This window comes from Xiphophorus maculatus, chromosome 3 (genome assembly GCF_002775205.1).
Source record: "Xiphophorus maculatus strain JP 163 A chromosome 3, X_maculatus-5.0-male, whole genome shotgun sequence".
Lineage (NCBI taxonomy): Eukaryota > Metazoa > Chordata > Actinopteri > Cyprinodontiformes > Poeciliidae > Xiphophorus > Xiphophorus maculatus.
In genome coordinates, this window is record NC_036445.1 from 2,531,131 (window position 1) to 2,555,687 (window position 24,557).

The 24,557-nt window shown below is 40.5% G+C and overlaps 1 protein-coding gene across 3 annotated transcripts in view; it reads left to right on the forward strand.

The window, feature by feature from the left end:
- Positions 1-24,557, forward strand: part of pou2f2 (POU class 2 homeobox 2) — a 60,776-nt gene that overhangs the window by 19,298 nt on the left and 16,921 nt on the right. For 2 of the 3 annotated variants that reach the window (XM_023331171.1, XM_023331173.1), the window contains exons 2-3: positions 23,111-23,176; positions 23,348-23,382. In XM_023331171.1, coding sequence (XP_023186939.1) covers positions 23,111-23,176; positions 23,348-23,382 — 101 coding nt within the window. Of the gene's footprint in view, positions 1-17,362; positions 17,470-23,110; positions 23,177-23,347; positions 23,383-24,557 lie in introns of those variants that run through there. The other variant, XM_023331172.1, reaches the window with a different exon arrangement.

Consider the following 24,557-nt stretch of genomic DNA (forward strand, 5'->3'; position numbering starts at 1 on the left):
TCACAATAGCTTTCTCATATTGGATCCATTGCGATTCCTAAATGCATCCCATATGGAAAAAAAACAGTTTGGTACCCTCAGTCTTATATGGATCTTAGATATGAAGCAAACCAATTCAAATCAAGAAACACAGATAGAGCCCATACTGCAATTAGCACAAGGCCATCTTGTACCTTCTTGCCTTTTCTCTACCGATATATGAATGTTGGCTGGGTAGAAAGTTAAGAATGCTTTATTTACTAATTGTAGGAGAAGACAGACAGAGCTACAGTAACATGGAGAGCCTTCCAAGGTCAGAGTGGTTTGTGGCCACAGCCATGTTTGTTCATTACTGCAATGCCTGAAAAGATCAAGGAACGTGTTGTTTGCTAACTTTAGTTCCTAAGTGCACTCTCCTGGCTTTATGCTTGTTGGTCAGAATGACCTCCAATGCACCCGTATATACATTAACGGCCAACATTTCACTATGACAGCTTCTCTTTTTGCGTGTACATGTTTTTCCATCAATATTCCTCCATGTGTTAAAACAGAGACAATGGAGGCCGTCTCTGCCTCTCTGTCATGTGCCTGTTTTTTACCATCATGCTGCTCTAAATCTCCCCTTCCTAAATGACTGGAGTGGATGAGAGGTCACAGTATATGGGGGAGGAGGAGGACAATGCGGGCTGTGGCTGTGATAGAGCCTCTCCTCGTTGCCTTTTATGAGCAGAGGTGGTCCATTGGCTGAATCGGACTCAGGGAAGGTAAATGTTGGTATGTCGTGAATTTTTGCTGTTTATCAGCAAAACACATTGTTGAAATGGTTAAATTCAGTGCTGGATTAGCTGTCAGTCTTCCATGCTACCTGCTCCACCTTCCCCCCAACCCCTCTACTCTGTTCCCTTCGCGACCGTTTCCAAGGTGCCCATTCCCAAGGGCTGGAGGAGGGGTGCAGTGATGTCATCCATGCATAACTCCACACCTGTAATTCATGGCCTGCTCTCCCAACCTCTTTGTCACTGTCACTTATTTCTTTCTGTACTGCATCTTTTATACTCCCCCGCCCCTTTTTTTCTTGAATATTCTGTTGTAGGCATGCTCCAGTGTTTTTTATCCAAACGTGCAGTGGCACCATCAACTATAAAATTTCACCTTTGATTCAGGAATAACTCAGTTTTATTCCAGGGCTTTGTGAAACCGTGACACTTATCTTTTCACTAGCCATTAAGAGACGGACAGTTGAGGCGCCCTCTGTCCATAGTGTGCATAACTCTCTACATCTGCTCCATGTTTAAAAGGTCATTTGTCTAACCTGACATTTTCTGCCCTTACCAAAGGTTTCCTCAATATACAGCTCCGGCTCGCTCAATCAGAGTTTATGTTTTCCCATCTATTTATATGCGTTTGTATAAACCTTTTCTGACAATATGTTGCTCTTTTGGTGTCAGAAAATATCAAATGAGTGGGCGGCTGATTTCTATCATCTTGTAATGTTCCATAAACTAAGAAATGACAGATGTTATCCTGTGTGTATGTGTGTGGTCTTGTTTTTGCTACAGTGTAAGGACCATTTTCCTACCTATTCCCTGGTCCCACTAGTCCTTATGGGGCCAGAAGCCTGGGTCCCATAAGAAGAAGTGCTGTTTCTGGGTTAGGTGTGAATTGAGTTTAGGTTAGGATTAGGGTCAGGCATGTACTAGTAATGGCTAGGTCTAGCATTTGTCATCTTATGGGGCTTATCAGTCCAACAAATGCAACATTCTGATGACCAACTGCGAAGTGTGATTTTAATACCTGTGATTCGTGCTTTAAAATAAATTTTACTTACTTACTTACAAAGCCCAGGCCTCATACGAATGTGTTGTTTTTTAGTTAGGTTTAGGTCTACGGTGTGAATTCAGTTCAGGTTAGGGTTTAGAAATGAATGATAAATGAATAGAAATTTTTGCAAAGTTATTGCAACCATAAAAAGACACACCCTGTGCGGGCATGAGTGTATGTATGTGTGGTACAGCTAGATTTACCAATACCAGTTTGAGTTTTGAATTTTAGACGTCTGCAAATAGAAAGCTGGGAGAAAAGGAAGGCATTGTAGAAAATATGTGGCAGTAGGAGCTTTTTTATATATAATGAACTCAGCACAGGTTGTCACTCTCTTGTTTTTGCCTCGTGTGCCTTTTGTTCCTCCCCTTCTCCACCATTTTGGGTGTTGTCAAGGACAAAAAGAGAGGTCCCACGGAAAGGCCCCCTACCTGAGCAACTCACTGCCTCCCACCTGACATTCTTCTAAATCTCTATCACATCTTGGTTTTCATTTCTTTTTGCTTTTTTTCCCAGTTCATGTTTTACTCAAACCTCAGTATTTTGTAGGAACGAATGTTTTGTCAGCAGCTAAACGGACTAGTTTTAATATAAAATCATAATGTTGAACTTAATGTTAATTAAGTAATTAATGTTTACATTAATATTAATGTCCTAGGCATTATAAGTTTTTAACTGAGCACTGCTCTCACTAGTGATGGGAAGTTCAACACATTTTAGAGCTGAACCGGCTTCTTCAGCTCACAGTCTTACTTTATTCTTATCTGCAACTTCATGTATTATCTTAACTTAGCAAATATGCATATTTTGTATGATAATAAGTCCTTTTGCATTTAGTATTTTATTTGAAGCCTTTTGCTGGCCTAATTTTACGTATTTATTTTGTGGCAAAAGCAGGCATTAATACTTCCATGAATTCTTTATTCAAATTTTTAGCTTTTATTTGACACAAAAAACAGATGAACAAAACATTTCAAACAACTCTGCAGAGCAGAAACTTTAGCTATTTTATGCAGAAAAGAAATTACGTTAACCCTCAACGGTAAACGCTTGACTTGTTGCGTGTGTTTATGCACACAGGAAAGTTTCAAACTTCTATGCACACAGATCTGTGTTTATGGAAGGACATCATTGGTTATGTGTGCCTCTCATTTCACTTTTTATTTGTCACTGTAAATGTGTAGCTGAAACTACAGCATAGATGTTTGAATTAAAGTGAGGTTTCTCTTTAATCTGATTCAAATGTCACTGATTTCATTTTAAAGGTTTTAAATAAAAAATGAAACATCTGTCTGGTTCTTTGAAAATTCACATAATTAAAAAAGCATCATAAAATAGACAAATTTTCAAAAGGTTCACTCACTTTACTATTAAATTTATAGATGGTATTGTGTGCCAGGGCTCTTTGAATCACTATAATTAATTTCAGAGAGCTGGTTGATTAGTTTGTCTGGTGAGCTCAATTAAAGGAAATCTACTGAAGAAGGATGTTCCACATTATTAAGCAGGCCACAGGTTTCAAGCAATATGGGAAAGAGAAAGAATCTCTGCTGACGAAAATCATCACATAGTGTAGTGCCGTATGACAAGATATGAAAACATTAGATATTTAACAAAAACTGAAGCGTTATCGTACTCTGAAGAGATTTGTGGCTGATTCAGAACAAAGATGGGTTTGTACAGATAAAGGCATAATGGTGGTGGATGGCCACCACGTCCCAACACGGCTGTGACGTCAGCAAGGAGGTGGTGGAGTCTTTTTTTGGGCTAAAATCATGTGGAGAGAATCAATGGTCGGCCCCTTGAGAGTCCATGAAGTGTGAAAATGACCTCAGCAAAGTATATGGACTTTCTGACTGATCACTTTCTTTCGTGGTTCAAAAAGAAGAGCTGAACCTTCAGTAGCAAAATCATATTCATGCATGGCAATGCACCATCTCATGCTGCAAGGAATACCACTGTGTCATTGGCTGCTATGAGCATAAAAGGGGAGAAACTCATGGTGTGGTCACCATCCTCCTCTGACCTCTGACCTCAACCCTATTGAGAACCTTTGGAGTTTCCTCAAGCAGAAGATGTGAGGGTGGAATGCAGTTCATATCAAAACAGCAACTCTGGGAAGATATTCTGACATCCTGCAAAGAAATTCAAGCAGAAACTCCACAAACTCACAAGTTCAATGGATGCAAGAACTGTGCAGGTGACATCAAAGAAGGGGTAACATGTTAACATGTAACTCGGTCTGTTAAGATGTTTTTGATTGAAATAGCTTTTGATTTTAGTACATGTGACCACTTAATGCTGCACAATCAAAGAATGACCGTTTGCATTTCTTTATAATCCATAAAATGTTTAGAAAATCTGCTTTGCATAATTATTTGGAACAGTGCATTTTGAGTTTTTTATTTTTGAAAAATTTACTGTTCTCATGGGGAGCTTTGTTCAGTAAAATTTGATTTATACTGTAATAGTTCATGACTTAAAAATTATATATATATCATTTGCATTGACAATTTAAGAAAATCTGAGAAAATATCACTTGCATAATAATTTGGAACATGGTGTATACTTTTCTTATCATGATTAGGGAAATTAGAATTCATCAGTAAAAACTGAGGAAACTTTTTTTCCCCCTCGTTTTGATTAATAGGGAGTGAGTCAAGTTTATTTATACTCAGTGGTCAAGTTTAAGTTGCTCTTGGTGTATTTCTTGTCTTTTCTAGGCTCTTCCTCCTGCTCCTCCCTTTCCTCTGTGCAGCCATGTGTTGTGGTGATGGGAGGGCACTGGATGACTTGTTGAATGAACTCTGTGGCTGTACTAACAAATCAATGATAAAGAGGAATGACATCAACAGCATAATGCACCTCTTAATGTTTTTATTGATGCTCCTTTCCTCACTCCCTGACCCCAGACTCCCTTCTTAACTTTTGTGCCACCTCATGTCTTTGCCTTTTGCTTTGCCCAGCAAACAATCTATTTCTTCATATTTTTCATTATACGTATTCTTTATCTGTGTCATTTGTTTCTCTCTGTTGGTCTGTCTATCCTCTAACTACCTCCCTCTCCCTCCCTTCCTCTCTGACTCTCCCTCTCTATTGATCCAGTCATAGTTTTCTCAGTCTTCACAGTACTGGGCCGCTCTAATCAATACAGATAATTGTCTGCTCTCTCTCTCGATGCCAAACATAGTCTCCCCTTCTCCCCTCTCTCCCTTTTTATCAATGAACCCCCGGTCTTCCCTCACCCCGCCTCACCCACCAGGCCCTCCCCACCCCCCTTCCAGATGGGGATTCCCCCTCCCATAATGACGAAAGATAACCTGCTTTCTTTACCGATTTTCTCCCCCACACACACATCCCTTCCTCACCCACTGCCTCCCTTTCCTCCCTTGTTCATCGATTACCGTGAGAGTCGGGGCTCGGCCTGCCCGCCCTGCAGATGTAAACACACACGGCGCTCGTGTTGTGGTTTAGTTGCCCTTCAACTCTTCCACGTGTGTGGGCCCTTTGGTTAATCCGACGGTTGTTTTGTTTTTTCTTGCTCACCCTCATCGTGAGCAATTATCAGATACACATGGCTCACATTAAGATTTATATTTTTGTTAATTAGAGGATCTTCTGTTTTATCTTTTTGACCCTATCAGACATTTACAAAACTAAAATATTAAAGCCACCAACCAAAAGTTGCGCAGGCAGAACAACTTGGACTGAACATTTGACCTGCTGAGGTGGGCAGCTGTCAGGGACTGCAGTCATGAATGTGGTCATGGTCTTTTTATATGTTCATATGGGCAGAATATGTCAACATAACAACAACATGAATGTCGGGGCCTCCTGATTTCCTGCAGAACATTTCATTAAACAACACGTACAGTGTTACCATTAAAAGCAACAACAACTTGACCTGCTGAGGGGTGTCACTGTCACTTATTGCTGTCACAAAAATGGTCTGGATATTTTCCATTGGCGGCATGTTGAAAGTAAAGGACAGTTTATTTATCTGACCATTTTTACAGAAGAAAATCACAAAATGCTCCTTTACAGAGTCGAGGAATGAGAATTAAAACGTATTGTGGCCATTTTTTAACATTTTTGTAAATCATAAGCATTTTTCTTTAAGCTGTTAGAATATGCTTAAGCTGGTTTGTAACTAAAATATTGAATTAATTATCACATTTGAAAATATTGTGATTGCTAACTTTTAAATGCTCCAATTAATTTAAGAAAGTAAGAACTGGTTGGCTTGATGGATATAACTTTTGTTTGTCTGGCGTAATGAAGTGAAGTTTCTTAAAATTATTTTTTAACCACTTTTCGAATGTGACGAATCAGATTAAGTTATCTTTTGTTTACATCTATGTTGTAAGACAATCTTGGTTATTAATTGTTATATATATATTCTTAATTATTATTTTGTCTATATTTCTGCAACAAATAACACATCTGTCAAAGAATCAAGTTGGAAGTGTGTTGAAGAAACCTGCTCTGTGACAAAATATGTAAATAGAGACATAAAAAGAAATGTTTAATTGTATGGATAATTAGAAACTAATAAAAAAAAACATTGAATTGTCAAGAGAACATAAAATTAAAAGTGGAAAAGCATGATTGCCTCAACTTTTACTGTCTGGCCTCTGAATGTAAATTATATTTCTTTTAGGACCTGAGGAGTCGAGTTGATTCTTCAAGTTTCCTGATGTACTAAGAAGTTTGACCATGCAAAGCCGTGGAAGTTAAACTGGTCCAATAGTGATACTGACTTGATATTATCGGTATTTTGGACCCTTTATTGTACTCCAGGCCAATCAATCCTGTGAGCCCTCTATTGAGCCGTTTCTGGAAAGTAGTTGCTGTTCGAGTTCAAGTTGACCTGCTGAATTGGAAAGGGGCGGGGGTGCTGTCAGAGACTGCCATCATGGAGGTGGTCTGCACTTTGTATGCTCTGCTATGTTTAGGTGGGCAGCATGTGTCAGTGTAACAGCCACATGAATGCCAGCTTCTCTTGTCTCCCAGCAGAACATTGCATTGTAACAAGACAATTTTCCTGCCTCACCTGTCAAGTGTGACCGCCATGTTCAGCCTGGCTAATCAGCACACATGAAACATTTTTGCCAAAGATTCTGTCTTTTAATATGAATCAAAATGTAAATTATTATTAAATTATTTTCTGGAGCAGTCGGAATTTTGCTAAGAGTAAAAACAGGAAAAATGGTAAAGAAAAAAATTGTTTTGCAGAAAAAAAGAGCAATAATCTTTTACTAATAATTATTATTAACTATTAATTTAACAGAGTAACATGTATGAGGTAAAAGCAGTGAGTAAATTTGGTCCAGAATAGTGAAAACTGAAGGGAACGAGTGCATATCCACAGCAGTGCAGCATTCATTTTCTGTCTCTACATATGAAATCCTATGTGTTTAATAATGCATTTACCCATCCAGCCAACAAGGCAGGTTATGGGCCTGCAGGTTATTGTACTATTGGTGTGTGTGCATGTGTGCGTGCGTGCCTGTGTGTGTTTCCATGTGAGTGTGTGCAGTGGCACACGTATGTGTCTATCTTTCTACAAATCAAACGCGTAGTATCCAGCACAAGTCTCTGATGTATACTCTATCACTGAACTCAATCTGGAGCTGCGCTAAACCACACAGGCAATATCAATGACAATATATATTTATAGTGTATGTATCCACTGTTTACAGGAATTTGTCACATTGACTCACATCTGCTGCTGCTGATATCCGAGGCCCTGACATGTTTCTGGAGTAAGTGAGATGGAGTTGGAGAAGGCAGCGATTGTTTCAGTCATGATGGGGGCTGGGAATTACATGATCAGTGGTAATGTGGGGAAAAAAACAGACAACCGCAAGGAGGGAAACATTTGTTTTTGAATTGTACGAGCGTGCTGGAGTTTTATGAATATGTTCCACTGAGTTATTGCTGTGAGTGTGTATTTGTTTGCCAGTGCTTTGGCGGTCCAGCCCCAGGTTTACATGGGATCAGACTAAGTGGGAGAGGGATGTTTGGATGGGAGACAGAGGGGATTCTCCTTGCCCGCTGGGAGTTGAACCTACAACCCCTGACCTCCATCTAGCCCTGTGGTCATAAACTTGAACCCTGTAACCTTTGTGACACACAATCTGTTTCAGTCCCTGCCTTGCTGCAACGCTGCGCATCCTATCAACGGATAAATAGCCCCCTCATCCAGCCATGTTGAAGTCAAGTGTTTGATTAGCTGGCCTCGTCTTCAAATCTCTTCTTCAACACAAAAGAAGAAGAAGAGTGGGGCGAGGAGTGGCATTTTGCTGTTTCAATTCTCCCCTTTCTTGTCACTTGTTTGTTGATATTTGCTATTTGTACGTCGGCGTGAGATGCGTTTCCTCCTTTTTGCGCTCATTGAAGTAGTTCAGCATGCTACAGAGCGTCATCCTCAGGGGCTTTTTCCTGTCACTCAGTGGGTACAGTCTCCCCTGCTGTCCCTCTAACGAGGACAGAAACAGGGAGCTTTATGCATGCTTGGGCCCGGTTCATTCTTCACCTGTCAACAAATTCCTTCTCACCATACACAAGCGGAAAAAAACAAAAAGCGTGGGGATACGGTTGGGAGGAGGACAGTTACTGTGAGAGGGGGAGAAAAGAAGGAGTACAGGAGCTGATTTATTCCTTTTTGCTCGTTTATTCCTCCCATTTCTTCCCCCTGTTTGTGTTTGTGGGCCCTCCTTATCAGATCCCAGCTTCATTCAAGGCCTCAGTCAGGGGGAGAAGCCAGACGCCTCCATCTCTCTCTCTCTTTTTTTCATCCAGTTTCTCTTTCTTGAGCTCTCCAACCTCGAATTTGAATTTCAGAGTGAGCCGGCGAGCGAGCAGAAGGTTTTGGAGTCGGGAGGAAAAGCGAGGAGGAGAGGGGCTGGGAGGAGAGGGGGAGCCTCGTCATTGAGAAAGGGCCCGCTCGGCGCGTCCCCCGGCCTCCCCCCTCACAGGGGCCCCGATCGATACAAACTCGGAGCAATAAAGCTTTCCCCCTGTCATCTCTGCAGAATACAAAGCAGAATAGAGGGAGGGAGAGAGGAGGAAAGGGAGGGAGAGAAAAGAGAGGGAGAGAGAGGTGAAAAGCTGTTCCGCTAGCCAGACCAATTTCCTTGCGCCCCCCTTTTCTAGTTTGCTTCACCACCACCTATATCACCCCCTTCCTTAGCTTCTTATTTCTCTTACCTATCCCTCTTTCACCTCTTTGCACAATACATCCATTTGACTGCATAATTGAACAAATATTTCTCACTATAAATGCAACATGAGGAGAGTCTGTTCTTGCAAAAATAATGGTATTAGGTGGGAAATGGAATAGTATGGAAAAGGAACAAGGGAGGAAGTGAATCTGTAGAAAGAGGCAGGCAGGAGCGTTGAGGAGAAAATGTGTGAAGAAGGCCCAGAGAGGTGATGGGGTCAAAGAGCAACTCCCTTAAATTGAGAGCCAATCGCTATAATTGTCATCTAGATTCAAAGCAGACACACAAACACACACTCCACAGACAAAGGGGTGCGCGTGTGCATGTGTGTGTGTGTCTACATGCTGTGTTGATTCTTGTGAAGAACTGCAGATCCATGTGAGCGCGAGCGTCTCCATTCTTCTCCACTGAATGGCGGTGCAGGAGTCAGGCTGCCAATCAACTATTGTGCTCTTGTCAATTTAATAATATTTCTGAGCGCTGACCTCCACAGCTCTCCACAGCCATCACTCTGTGTGTGTGTGTGTGTGTGTAGGGGTGTTTTTGAGTGTGTTCCTCTATATTTCTCTGTCTCTACCTCTTTCACCTCAGTCTAACCCCCCTCCTCACCTCTCTTTGCTTTCCGTCTCCCTCCCTCTGTCCCTGTCTCCTGTTCTCTCCTTTATTAGAAGGAGATAGTGTGAATCCTTCATCTCTTTCTCCACTAATTCTCCCTGTTATTGTCCTTCCTGTTTCTCACCATATTCCCCATCGCTTGTCTTTTTCTAATTCTTCCGTCCACTTTATCAAACCCCATCTTTCGTCTTGTATTTTTCCCTCAGAGCTCATCCCTCTATCACCGTATCTCAACTTCCAAGCACCTCTCCTTTCAGCACCATCCAAGGCCGACTCCTGCTGCCGTCCTTTCCCAGTTTTCATTTTTTCATCACCTTACTCTCATTTTGTCAACTCTGCGTCCCCCTCCATCACTCCTCAGACTCCTTCCTTTCCTTCTATCCTTCCTTCCTTCCTCATCTCTCCCTTCCTCCACCCTTTTTCATTCCCTGGGGAGGTCAGTAATAATGGTTGTGATGGAGTGAGAGAGGGAGGTGCGATTATTGTCTTGTCGGGAGTCAGAGGAATCGATCGGCCCAGAAATATGAGGCGCGAGAAAGAGCCGCTGTGTCAGATACAATAACCACCCGCTCCCGGGGGCTTAGACACACACACACACACACACACACACACACACACACACACACACACACACACACACACACACACACACACACACACACACAGCATACAGACATATACCCATTTCCAACACCAACATGCGCATTCATTTAGTTGGACACTGACGCGCGTGCACACTTGTGCCATCTTTCTTCTTTATTAACGCACACATATCCCTCTTCTTCTTCTGCGTTGGAGGAGGATGGCGCCGAGGCAGCCCAATCATCTACATGCTTTGATCTGTGATAAAGCATGGAGGTATATCTGTTCTGATCATTCTTCATGCACAGATAAAGGGCAAGGCGAGGAAAATCGCTCACACACCTTTCACTCACGAAGCTACAAACAGACATAAACACACACACGCACACACGAGCGAGCACGCTCTCACCGAGACCTTTCGCTGCTGTTGCCTGGCAACGTGGCCGAGTGTCCAATCCAAGCGGAGAACGGTGGCCGGTGATGTCACAGCTGCTGCTGACCAGCAGGTCTGAGGGAGAAAGAGAGGCAGAGGAGGAGAGGAGAAAGTTTGAACTGGGTGAAAGGAAAGACGAGGAAGGTTGCAAAGAGAGAGCAGGACACTGATGAGGATGATGATGACAGGGTTTGGCATGAAAGAAGAAGAAGAGGAGATGAAGATTAGGCTGAAGATGACCACAGCTGAAGTCACTAGAGATGTTCTGATCTGAATTATGTGAATCTCTGGGTTTGGTACATCTTCAAACTGCCAAAACCAAATCTAGTCGATTCCAATTTTGTTTTAAGAACTATCATGTAAGGAGCCAAGAGGAGAATTAAAAATATATTTGTTTAGCCTTCCTGCCATGAGCCATCATTAATTATTTATATTAGCAGAGGCAATGTCATGATGCCGTGTGAGAGATCAGATGCTGTAAAATAGGGGTTTGCTAACATTTTAAGGCAAAGGGAAAATCTTTTAAACCAACTTTTTCCATCTTATGGTAGCTGATAGCGTTACTAAAGCAGCATTTTCTGATACCTGAGGCTGATGTTTGATAATCCAGCAGATCCGTAGCAAACAGAGATTCAAACGTACAATGGATGAAACAAAGCAAGTTTTCTGTGCAGCCTTCCTGTTAACTGCTAAACTGTTGCTCTCCCTCACAGACTGAATGAACTGCAAATGCGTTGACTTAGAAAAGATTATCTGAGTCTCTGTGTTTCTTCTGAAGCTAAAAACAGCAAACTAGTTTCCCCTCAGTAACAGAATCCACATACAGCTGTGGTTACTGAAATGTGGTAGCAGTTAAATAAAGTTCACTGATTACAGAAAGATACAAGTTTTCAACTGGTTGGTAAAAAAAAAAAAAAGTCAGAATCCAATAAACCATTTCTCAGTCCATCTCTGAACTTGAGCTTCCGTCTGCAGAGAAGGTAATGTTCCAGGGAGGAATGTAAGCAAATATTCAGGACAATAGATTATTAATCTTAAATACTTCCAATATGTAGCTTGGAATCAGTGTCTGTACTTGAACTTTGGACTGCTCTGTAAAAAAATAACAATAATTGACATACTTTTTCTGTAACTTGCAACTATGTGCTGTTTATTGTGAACGAGGTCATTCTAAAACGTTCTGTAATCTTTTCAATTCTTTTTATTTAGATAATACCTATTTATAACAAATATATCAAACCACTTTAAAAGATATACCATCTAACTCTATATCTTACTTCCATAGAATCCACTTGATTCCAGATTCAGTCAATTTCAAACTAGTCAATTCCTATTAAATCATGCAGTTAGTTTAAATCCGGTTGGATTCACTTTCGTTTAATTGATTTAACGGAGTAATAATGGCTGGCTGGTAAAAAGTTATTGATGAATCTCAGGCAATAGCTCATCCTGAGTAAGTATGTGGCAAAAGTGGACAGTAATTACTTTCTTTTAAAGGAGATCTATTATGTTAAATTCCAATTTGGCATGTTTTTATTCTTCTATTTGGGTCTCAACTCCTTCTAAAAACACTTATTTTTTGCCAATAAATTAATGTCTAAAAAATTTGCTGCTTCAAAAACCTCATGAGTCACAGTTGACAGACGTCAGTGTCACTTATGGCTATAATTGTTTTTCCACTTTACAATACATTTTATAAAATTGTTATTTAATTTTAGTCATTCAAAGAAAGAAAAAATAAAAAGTAATGCTTTTACTACTATATAGTATACACATTCTTGAGAATGCAAACTGATAGAAATGCTTTTAAACACATCTTTAATGTAGGTGTTTGTACGTTTTATGTGTTTGGAAGCCATATTGGGTTTTGAGGTTGAAATTGATGACTTTCCAGAAAAGATGTCAATCTTTCAGGGGTAAGCCGATTTTTAATTTTTTTAACTTTGAACTCAGACAACATTGCATTTTATGTAAAAATGTAGTCCAGTAAGTCCCACAACATTTAATGGGCTTTTTTCTAACTTCCTCTTGCACCTAATTGTGTTGCAGAGACACACTAAATCGTTTGTAAACAGAAAAACATCGAGACTCAGTTTTAGTTCTTCTTTTCCTCAGTTGCAGTTCTACTTATTGTTGTCTAAATAATTTCAAATTCAAGTTCAAAAATACTTTACTAATCCCAAAAGGAGATAAATGTTGTTGTAATTCACTTTTTCAAAGCCTTCGAAGGGTTATTGTAGTTAGTGATTACTGTTAGCAGAAAGATCTCTTGTAACTGTCTATATTGCAGCGAATCTGAAAAAGTCTCTGATTGAAGAAACTCTGTTTTCCCAAGACAGTCTCATGAAGAGGATGGTCAGGGTTGTCCATAGTTTTCTTGACCTTATAAAGAATCCCTCTTAGCATCATCATCGCCAGGAGGTTAAATTTAAATTAACAAATCTAAATTTGATAGCCACGTTGCCATGTCCCTCAGCGGCCACAAGGGGGAGAGGTCTCTGAAACCACAGCAACTTGATGTCCATCTGTACATATTTTAATAAGCAGAGCGTGGATGGCTTTTTGCTGCAGCCTCTTTTGTCAGTGAGCAGTTTAGTGGCCTTGATGGCCCTTTGTGCTGCCAGTCCCTTCCCTCCTGTGCCTAAAGAACAGGCCAGGGTTAGGCGAGCAGAGATAAAGATTTGAGCTTCAACCTTGGTCGCGCCATGGGAGAGAGCAGTGTCTGTCTAGACAAACCTGGCTCCCAATGGGCTGCCGAGATGCTACAGAGAGGAGGAAGAGGGATGGAGGGGCAGAGGGCGTAGAGGATGAGAAGCAATTGAGAAGTATTAGGAGAGGAGAGGAAGAGGTGTTGTGAAGGTGTATGTGGTTGAGATGGCGCCGGTCCCAAAGCAACCAGCAGGGTTAGTGTGTTTTAGCCCCTGCTGCGTCCCATAGGTTACCTCAACCTCTGTAGAGCGCATACTGTTAGAGCTACTGTTTATAATCCTGCAAGTCTTCGTGGAGCTACACACAAACACACCTGGACGTGGGAGTGGATTTTAAATCTCTCCCTTTGTATAATCGAGTCATACTGTTTGGACTTGGGGTTCGTGTCCGAGCCCCGTTCTGTCCCCATCCAGAAGGAGAGGAATGTGATGGATTATATGAATTAAAGCCAGAGTGTGCTGTAGGCCCGAGGCTGCGGTAGATATAGGAGGGCCTCGCCGTAGCGCTATACTGAACCAGTTGGAGACCTTTGAAATGTCCCTGTGATGACCCATTATACAAACATCCTCCTCCCAGCTGACATCCTCCCTCCAATCTCTTTATTCATCCCCTTCTCACCTTCATCCCCGTCACCTTTACATCTCCTTCCTCCTTCCCTCGCAGTTTCCCCCTTCCTCTTTCTCTTTTTGTAGCATCTAATACTCTCCCTCCCTGCCTCTCCCTCATTCTTTGACAGTGGAGTGATTGATGGCACTCCAGAGGCTCCAGCCTCCTCCCATCCTCCTCCCTGGAGTCGCACAATCAGATTGCGTGCTTGTGTTCACCGTTTTACAAACACAACTTTTAGTAGTGAGCAAATTCTCACCATAAACAGCTGAAGCTTTGAAATCTCCAGCTGGTATAAATCAGTTTCGGCAGTGGATTTGGCTCACGGCTCCGGTCTGAATAAATAAGTGTAAATGACTGAATAAAGTCCTTGTGTGGTTTAAGTTGTGAGCGTTTTGCTTGCTGTGTAATTTCACTGCAACAGCTTGTTTGAGTTTCTCAATCAACTATGCATTCATGCATATTTACTCTGGTTTATGTGGGCTGGTTTTGGTCTGAGCAAAGGTCACGGCCAAAGCCAGGCTGCCTTAGTGACCCCTGACCCAAGAACCCACCAAACGCCCCCCTGACCTCCCTTAAAATACCGTCTGTCACTGATTGGTCCAGCTGAGTGGTTTCCAAATCTGATACAGTAAGTTAAAACTTTTGGCCTTTAATGACGTGTCCAGTGTAGTGTCGGGGATTTATTGTATAGTTTATTATTTATTGTGATAAGAAATTTAATTTATCCTTCATGCTAAATTTAGATTAATCTTGTTTAAAAAAACCAAAACTGTTTGTATTATTGGAAATATTACTTATATCAATATAAATAAGTTTTAAAATTCACACTTCTTTTTGTGACTGGTGTCCTAAAGAAGCCTATTACGAATGAATGTTTTTTAAGAGCAGTATTTGTGTTTGTGGGGCTCTGATTGCTGTGCCATGCAGTGCCAGCCATAGTTACCTAAAAGAAAAGTCACATTGTGATAAATCTTTAAGTCCATATCGCAGAATAGTCCAGTGTGCGGCTTGGGGATCTTTTGCAGCCTTTGGATTATGATTTTGTGAAATACAAGAATAGAGCAAATTTCAAACTTCGTAGATACTTCAAGCAGATTTACACTTTCTAAGCATTTTTTGGTTTGACATTTTCACTTACAAAAGAAAAAAGGAAAGTATCTGGTACAACACAAAGCATTCTTCTTTGACTAATCATGTTTTTTGTTTTGTTTAAACATAGTACATATGACCACTAACGCCCAGTGACTCGCTGCAAAAGCAGACATGGATGCACCTGAACATCAAGCTCGGTGAAACACACCTCTGCTTTTATCGAAAGAGTAAAACACATTGTTCTTTTGTTGCTGAGAATAAACTAGAACTTATTTTTGACCTCAAAAACACTCTCAAATTGGAAATTGTGTGCCTTTCTTGTAATAAAGCAAACAAGAGAGAATCTTTTTATATTCACTATGATTTGCAGAAAATGGTTAAAGTTTATTGCTGAACGGTTAAAGCAATTATGAAAAATACTTTTTGTTTAATAAAATAAAATAAAAAGGCACATTTCACACCAAAACCATGTTATCTGTGGGACAAACATCCAGTTTCTGGCCTGATGGTCGGATATTCCCATGTTTTTCTACAGTTCTCTTCCTGCGAGCTTCACTGGTTTCTTTTAATTTCCCTGTAAAGACACACAAGGAAGCAATGGTTTCACCCTATGACATCATCAAATGGGCTTCCCCAAATTGTATAAAGACACTGACTTTAGTGAAAGTAAACGTCTGAATTTACAGAACGTATTAAAATCTCTCTCTCATTATTCTTGCATTTAGTGCATAGAAATAATTTTGGTAATACTGACCGACTTAAAACAGAAAAGGTTTTGTCTGATTTAACGTCAGACTGTTAGAAAAATAAAGTTATGTATCTTCTTTAATATTCCCTGTAAAAATGTGCTCTAACATTTCTGCTGTAACACTTTTGTTCCTCTTATGATTGAAGACCTTTCTTTTTAAAGGCATTGTTTTGAGAAAGCACCGGTACAAAAATGTTTGCGGTCAACAAGCGTTGAAAACATTGAAATATTAATCGATTGTAATTTTTTATAAACTTTTGTGCGCCATAATTGTTTCTAAACCTGGGAGGGATAAACCTAGAAATGGGATCCAGCCAAAAAAACAATGCTGTTTCTTTCTAACTGAGCACCTGAAGTGCGGCACTGTGTCCTGCAGAACATGGGGTTGTTGTAAATCACCACATAAAGTATTTATAAGGTTAAACTTGAGAACTCTGCTGCTGTTAGCTTTTGAATTAGTGAACTCAGTCCCAGGGAGAGGGGACAGGGAGGAGTGATTCGACCTTTCTCTTTAGGGGCCGGATCCCGGCTTAGAAGAACAAAGAGTGCCACCCTGTGGCCGCTCCGGCTCACTGCCACAGCAGCCCACTGACTCATTCAGATACGAGAATCTGGTGAGAATAAATCCTGCTGAAACGCGCCGTTCTGCAACCGCAGCATCATTCCTCGACGTTAGCTTTTCACTTGTTTATCGGTTTAGGTCTTTTAATCCAAGTGGGTGGCGCTGATAGTGGCTCATATTTACTTTTATCTGCAATGTTCCACTCATGCCCCGTGTACCCGTCACGTGTAGAGATTCATAGTGTGGGTTTCTGTGGTGTGTCACTGTGTGCAGCCCTCAGTGTGGCGTGGTCAGTGGTACAGTGAGCGTACTGACTGACTTTTTCCTTCCGCTTGGGTTAGATTGTTAAACTTAGCTGAGGATGTCTCACTTGTTCTGCTGCTGGGGGCTGACAGACCACCGGACGCCCACCCGTGTGCCCCCTCTCGCCCCCTTCAGTCAAAATATAAACACAGGTATGACGAAAGAAACTGTGATGGTGTAAAAGTTTTAAAGAGCTCTCTCTTGAAAGTACCCTGGCCCAAAGTACAATGGGTCAGGGTTCAAGCCATCCGTCATAAACTCGTCAAGCTTGCTGTTTTCAGCTCGCATGTGTGAGCGGGTTAACAGGAGTGTGTGTGACCGAGTGTGTGTGAGTGGCTGTTTCCAGCCGCGCCATCACTTTCCGACGGCACTTATCATCCCCCTCTTTTTCACCTCAATCTATCTGATCAATCTCCTCGCTCGCTCACTCACTCTCTCTCCCACTCTCTTCTGCCGTGTCCCCCTTTCTTTTTCAGTTTTTTTTATGCATGTGTTGTATTTTACTCTCCACTCTGTGTTTGAGTTCCTATTCGTTTGAGAGCTACTTCCTGTTATGTTGCAGGATGTGGGGAGGAGGTGGGGCCTTGGGGGTGTGGACTGGTTCAGAAAGAGAGAGAGCGATAGAGAGGCAGGCACGGGAGGGAGGAGTAATTCAACCATATGATTGAATACACTCGGCACGGGGAGGGCGAGTGAGAGTTTTTCTTTAGGAAGCACGCACGCTCTCACACAGATATGACCAAGACAGCGGCGATAGCGGCCAAGGACTTCTCCAGTATGTGGTTGCCAGGTGAGTGGCCGTCTGTGCAGCTCTCTGTCGTTGCTGCCCATCATTTGCCAAGACCAATTAGGCGTGAGGAAGAGGGAACTGTGTGTGTGTGAGGAAGAGTCATCTCTAGGCTGTTGATTAATGCCACTGGGTCCAACAAGCTCAGCTAATTAGAGAACATCAAAGGATGAGAGGTGAAAGGATGGACTGGACGCAGGGAAAGGTCACCTGACTTGCCCTGCGTGTGTTCATGTGCGTGCATGCTTTAAATTAATGGTATATGTTAAATATTCTTGTGGAAATTCAATTTAGGATGGAAAAATGTGCTGCACCGTCAACAACATTTTCTTTTTTTTTTCTCAAGTGTTGTAGCATTAGGGTTTTACCTCAATGATGTTTCACTGATAAGGAAGGCTTCATGCAACTTTTAAAGTGGTATAAACTTTGCATGCCACAGAGGGTTTGCTTTTGCTTTGACCAGCCTTAATTTGTCGGTACGTTAACAAAGAAACAGAATATCAAAAGGGGAAACACTTAAAATAATCCTCCTTCTCAGTAGTTAAAAATATTTAGGAGGAAAGCAGAATGAATTGCAACTCTTCTCACCTCACAACCTCGGTTAGGTGGTCAAAAGAGGCTGCGAGAAGTGACAGAGAGCCTGAGCTGACCGGCTAAACACACACACACACACGCACACACCCACACACACACACACACGCACACACGCACCCACACACACCAATACACACACACACAGCAGGGCTGCTGGTTGACTCACGAATTACCAGAAATCAATTTTTCAAATGTCAATTATCTCATGTTTTCTCCGTGCCCGTCGTCAAGACTCAATTTGTTGAACATGTTGCGAATTTTCATGCGCTGATGTGCCACCTTTTATCAGAGGGTGATTCACGGATTTGAAAAAGCTCAGTCACATCTTAACCCTGATGTGGTCACTCTCTGCGGCCTCGGAGAAATTGCTCCGATCATCACGGTGACACATCAGCCGCACAGACAGCAGCAAACAGTAACAGTTTCACTGTAACACAGTGGAAAACAATGCAGACGAAGCAAAGGTAGAAACTGGTAAAAGAAGAAAGTTATGTCAGAAGCTCTGATAACGGAGTCTGCAGTTATTTTGCTTGTGTTTGCATACAACTGGAGGATGAGCTCAATAATTGAGTGTAAAGGTGAAACAATTTCTCAATTGAGAAGATTAGAAATTAACTAATAAATTTTAATATTCATTTAAAATTGATTCATTTAAATCCTTACATTAGGGTTAGGGTTGTATTATAATATGTGAAATGTTTCTATTTTTCTATGTAGAAACATGAGCCTGGGATCAGCCTCAGTTATCACATTAGGCTGTTTATGAGTTTATTTTATTTAATGTTTAACTGTTTTATCAAGCTGAAAGTTGCAAATCGTTCAAATGATCAATGATGAAATGCAAACTTTCATCATTAACCAGCAACGTCTGTTTTAATTTACGCATCTTTCTGTATTATTTTATTTCTTACGTTGATATTTCATTAAAATATTTTCTCGTCTTATTTTAATATTCAATAATAGTTTACGTACTGCTCCGTTTAGTTGGTTAAATGGTTAAAGGAGTTAAATTTCTTCCTGATGCTAAAAAATTGTTTTATTACAGCTAAAGTGAGAGTCTTGTTGGATTTATATTTCTTATTTTTTTAATCATTGAACAATAATCTCAATAACTCCACATCCAAAGCTGATTCAGGAAGTGGGGTGAGGGCTTTGGGGCTCAGACTTGTTGCAGTGAAGTTTATCTGAGCCAAAATACCCAGAGGAGAATAACAGAAACAGTCCAGACTGTGCACAGACTGCGTTGTTCCTCGTTCCTTTCTGTTGCATCATTTATTCATGACACAGGATTATACAGCATTAATTTTTATCTGGTTAAGCGTTTCGTCTGGTTTCGCCTTCTGGCTTCACGAAGTCACAGATCAAACCCCCTGAACACTGAAGATACCTAAGAAAAAAAGTTTTTCTCTGCTGGTTTTCATTGTGTTTGTGCAGAAATATGCATCTTCTTGCTCCTAATACTATCGTCTTTAACTTATTGTGATGGGTAAAATAAGTTGTGTGTTTGAACACGCAGCAGCGTGTTGTTAAAGATAAGCAGTTTTTTTTAAAAGATGGAGTGAAAGAGAGAGTGAGAGAGGGAGAGCAGGTTAATATTAATAGCTACACTGACAGTAAATGTCGGGTTTAGCACTCAGCATTCAACCCGGTACAAGGGGAAGTCGGGAGGGGAAGTGAGAAAAAGTACACAGCATCTTGATATACTGTCCCGCCACCATATTACTGACCACATTATCCGCCATGCTACCGTCTGCAGGCCGTTTCACGCCATGAATCGGCACACACCTTTTCCCCGTCTGCTGCACACATGGACGAGAAGAACATGCATCATTTCATCCGCTTGATTTTGGTCTTGTGACCGTAAGCTCCAAACGTCTCGATCCGAGCAGCTATTAAAGTAACGTTTGTGTCTTTTTACCAATTTTGTGGTGAGTTTTTTTGTAAATAAGAGGAAGATGCTATTTTGGGGCAAATTCTGTGGTTTTCAGCAGAAATTGAGCAACAGTGGACACTTCTCATATTTCCCTAATAGCCGCCATCACAAAGTCCCCAAAACAGGGGGGCTTACTGTATGTAAAATGGGAACAACCACAAACTGACCCTGAAAATAGACTAACCAGCATCCTTAATTTTGCATCCTGACCAAATTAGCTTCCACGTTTTGAGGAAAATCCTGCAGTCAGCATGTTGGTTTGCACGCATGTGTGTGGGCCCTCACCGTCATGCAGAGAGTGGAGCTTCTCAAGCAGATCGTCACCTAAACTCCTCCATTCCCTAAAGACATTCATGCATGCTCTGAAGCTGACTGATCTCACATCTGGTTCACTAAAACAAACATGTTGCTGCTGCAGGGAACCAGCCAGGAACCAGCCAACATGTGTATGTGGGTTCTGTTTGGATTCTGCTGACGCTGGATGGACACCAAGTTGGTTTGGTTTCAGTATTGGCTTTTCGTATGTGATGCACTGACTTCATGTGAACTACATCTGGACAAGCAGCTTTAACTATCTATGCTTAAAAATTACAACCAGTTTGAATTTTTTACATAGAGTTGCTCTGCATCAAATCGGCATAGCTAATTGGTTTGATCCAGTATGTAACCCATGTTGTGAAAACAGATGTAAATGTTAACTGTGTCTGGGTTCAACTTACAATGGTGAAGTGGTGCTTCAAAAGAATGAGCCGTATCAGAATATCAAGTGGCTCTATTTTTGCTTTTGAGCGACTGATGGAAACTCAAAACTGCCATACTATTCAAAAGAAAAGAAAGCATAACCTGTGCAAAATTAAATATCAAAATCAATGTTCCAACTCTTTAAAACGTGTTGTGTTTTTTAAAGTCGTAATAATAATGTTTTTGAAAAGTTTTGCATAAAACTTTCTGTCAGGCTGCATATTTGTTCTGCGGTGATCATCGCCTGAATGTTTCCTTTATTCAGCTGTTCAGGGTTTCAAGAAAGTTAATTTAAAAGTTTCTAAGATCATTACTAATTAAAGATAAGACACATGAAAGATAACATAACCTGCTCAATAGCTTAAGTATATTTAAAATAACTTTAACAACCACAGATTTTGAGCTGTGCTATGTGACTCGAACGCATTTTGATGACGCTTCAAGGCCGTCCTACACCAGATAGTAAAATTTATGATGGTTATTACAGCGATTATAATCGCTGCTCTCAAGTTATATTTTATTATATCTCTGTCCAGTGATTTAAGAAGCCTGTGGAGTGAAATAAGAATATTATAAATGTATTGACCTAAACATAATTTTATGCCAGAAAGTCATTTTCACAGGTTGAACTATTTTATTAGGGAACCTAAATGTCCCTAAGATGAGACTTATTGCATCTCCGTATCATGACATTTGTAGTTTTGGCACAGCTTATTTTTTTAAAGGTTTTAGTCCAAAGAAATGAATACACACAGATACATAAAAAAGTCATTTTTAGCCTATTGTCTGACCATGTTTAATTATTTTATGGTCTGAAATTTAGACCTTTACACTTTTTAAGAAGTCTACAAACATTCTGTTTGTAGACTTGGTTGCTTTGAGCCCAACATCTTTAGCTATAAAAGCAATAATCATCTTCGCAGTGACCATGCATCAATCAATGCCTGCTTTGGCTGCTACTTTTCTGTATTCAATTGTAAGGAAATGTTATGACTATTAATAAATGATGCTTATCAACTGAAAGTCCCTCAGTTCTTTTGGTTTGATCAGAGTTGACAGTAATAAGGAGTAAAATTAAGCTATCAGAAGGCAAAAATTCAATTAGACTAAACTGAGTTGAATTAAACTACATGTGAGGTCTCCATAATTTATGAAAATACTTTCCTTAAAAAGAAAAATTAAAGAATACTTAAGGTTTTTCAGTGCATAAGTGTGAAATGAGAGCAAGCAAGGCAGGAAATGTGAACCCAAGCCAATGATGAGGCGAAATTACTCTGAGCTGTAGAGGTGACATCTGACTGATGGCTGGCTCACTTAAAACAGGGCATCTGGTCAGCAGTGGTCAGGGAATCGGTGTGTCGCTGCTGCCACCCAGTGGCGGAAAAACTGCTTGACCATTTGCAAAGCGAGTGGTCATGTTTTGGTCACATTTGTCTTCATGGAGAAATATAAATGAAATCGAGGCATCATGTGCGACAACAGAACCAGGAGAGAAGAGAGGCTGAACATGAGAAGGGAGACTGAGTTTATTATGCAGGTGGCAGATATAATTAGTTGATCGTTGGGCAGATTTGCATGTTTTCACAAAAGGGAAGTTGCTCTGTGTGTGTGTGTGGGGGGGGGGGTTGTGTGGGCGTGGGTGTGTGTGAGTGTGTGTTTGTGTTAAGGGAAGGTAGAGCAAGAGAGTGGGGGAGAAATGGTTTCAAATGGACACAACAAAAAGTTTTTCTTTTACAGTTTGTGGTTTCAGATAAATAAAAAGGCTTTTGTAGCAGATAATGCCACAGGCTGATAACCAAACATAAGTTACCGCACACTGGCGCATCTATAGACACACACACCTTTGTATTCTGCGTAAACTCCTCTCAAACATCCCCATCCCTGTCTTCCCAAGCCTAAATTCCACTTTTGTCCTGACAAACAGAAGCAAAGACTTAAATTTGCAGCCTTGCCCTATTCATGACTGTCGCCGCTGGGACTGTCCCAAACAAAAGAACCAGAAAGTGATGCGGTCTTGTGATGAATGACAAACAACATGAGACATTTTCAGAGCTCCTTTACTCCCACGAAAACACCCAGGTTAAATTTAGAACAAGCAAACACTTTTAGGTCAACCCACTCCTATGTTCAACCACTATTTGGAAAGAGTGAATGAATGTGGGTCGGATGTATAGTTGTGAATGATTCAGTTTAAGTTTACAGTGTGTAGGCTTCTCTCTGTGACCTGAAAAACACTCAACCCCAACACATCGGAGATCGCCGCCCTGGCCTTCCGCTTTCCCCTGCTCTCATCTAGATTCTGGTCACTTACATGTTCTGCTATCATCTGCACTTCTTCTTCTGTGACACATTTTACTCGTGTCTTTCCTGCCGCAGATATCAGGATGTCAAAGCCAGCAGAGGTTGAGAAAGTCGGGGCTGACTCACCGTTAGAAGGCACAGGTAGGATCGGCCTCAGTTATTTCGGATAAATAGCTACTCCTTTAGTATAGATGTGTAACAAACATGGCATTGGAAAGTATTTGTGTAAACTGGTGTGTGTGAGAGAGAGAGAGAGAGAGAGAGCTGCGCTGGAGATGAGATTTATCACTTTTTCCTTTGCCTCCTACGCAGAGTCAGAGCGGAATGGACCTGAATCAAATCACCAGGTAGGTCTTACACTTCTGATCGTTACAATCATCTTCCGCCTCCTCTACCTACAAACTGATCTGCTTAATGAGATAACAGCTCCAAATAGTAATTTTTGAACTTGTTTTTTTACAATAAAGTTCACAATATTTTGGTAAAAATGTCCAGCAACCGATCAAATAAGAGTATCTTTTGTTCCAGTAGCACTTCCAATCAAAGTTTTTGTTTTAATATTTTTTTTATTGGGGGGATATGAATAAGAAATAATTGTTTTTATTTGAAATTATGTGTACAGTAATAAATACTTTGTAGAATCCCATTTGCTAGTAAAATGGCTCTTCTACAAAATTTCACAATCCAAATTGAGAATGGTGTAAATGTAGTCACATTTTTATTATTTTAATATGATAAATTCACTGACAAATAATGAAAACAAGATTAACCAAAGAAAATATTTCATACAACACAAAGAGTTTGCTCATCATTGCCCACATTTTCTTTGCCTGTGTTTTAATCTTCTTAGTAAAAGGGACCAAAAATATTCTGAGAATTTTACTCAAAAACAAACTTGGGTAAAATCCATTCATGAAACTTTTGAATAAAGAGTGATCCATATCCTGCTCTTGCTTCTGAGGATAGACAAAAAGTTAAACAGACTAAACTTTTTAATAATGAAGAGAACAGAAAACAATCTACCTAAAATGTAAGAAGTTGTATTAATTTGTTTTTCAATAAGGGACACATCAGACTCTTTTTGTTTCGAATCTACAATCGTTTATAAATTATTGTACAGCAAAACCCTACATCTTACTTTAATTAAAATTAGTTTATTGTTAGCATGCGCAACAAAAAAAATACTTTCTTTTTTTCTTTTTTATATAAAAACATGAATATTTATGGTCTGTATGAAACCATGTTTGATCATCCAGAGTCCTGAGTATCTTTTCTTGAGCTTCTCCTAATTCTTTTCTAAAAGGTTTAGGTTGGGAACTGAGAAGAGAGTTATTTGGTACCTGTTTTGGATCCCGGCCCTGACAAAAAATCAAATGATATATGACCCATTACTAGTTTATTAGGAAACTAGATTTTTATCTATTCATTTCAAAGAATCAGCTCTTTTGGAAGAAAAACAGACCCTCAGCATTACGGATCCTCCAACGTATTTCACAGCAGGCAGGAATGATTGTCACTAAAA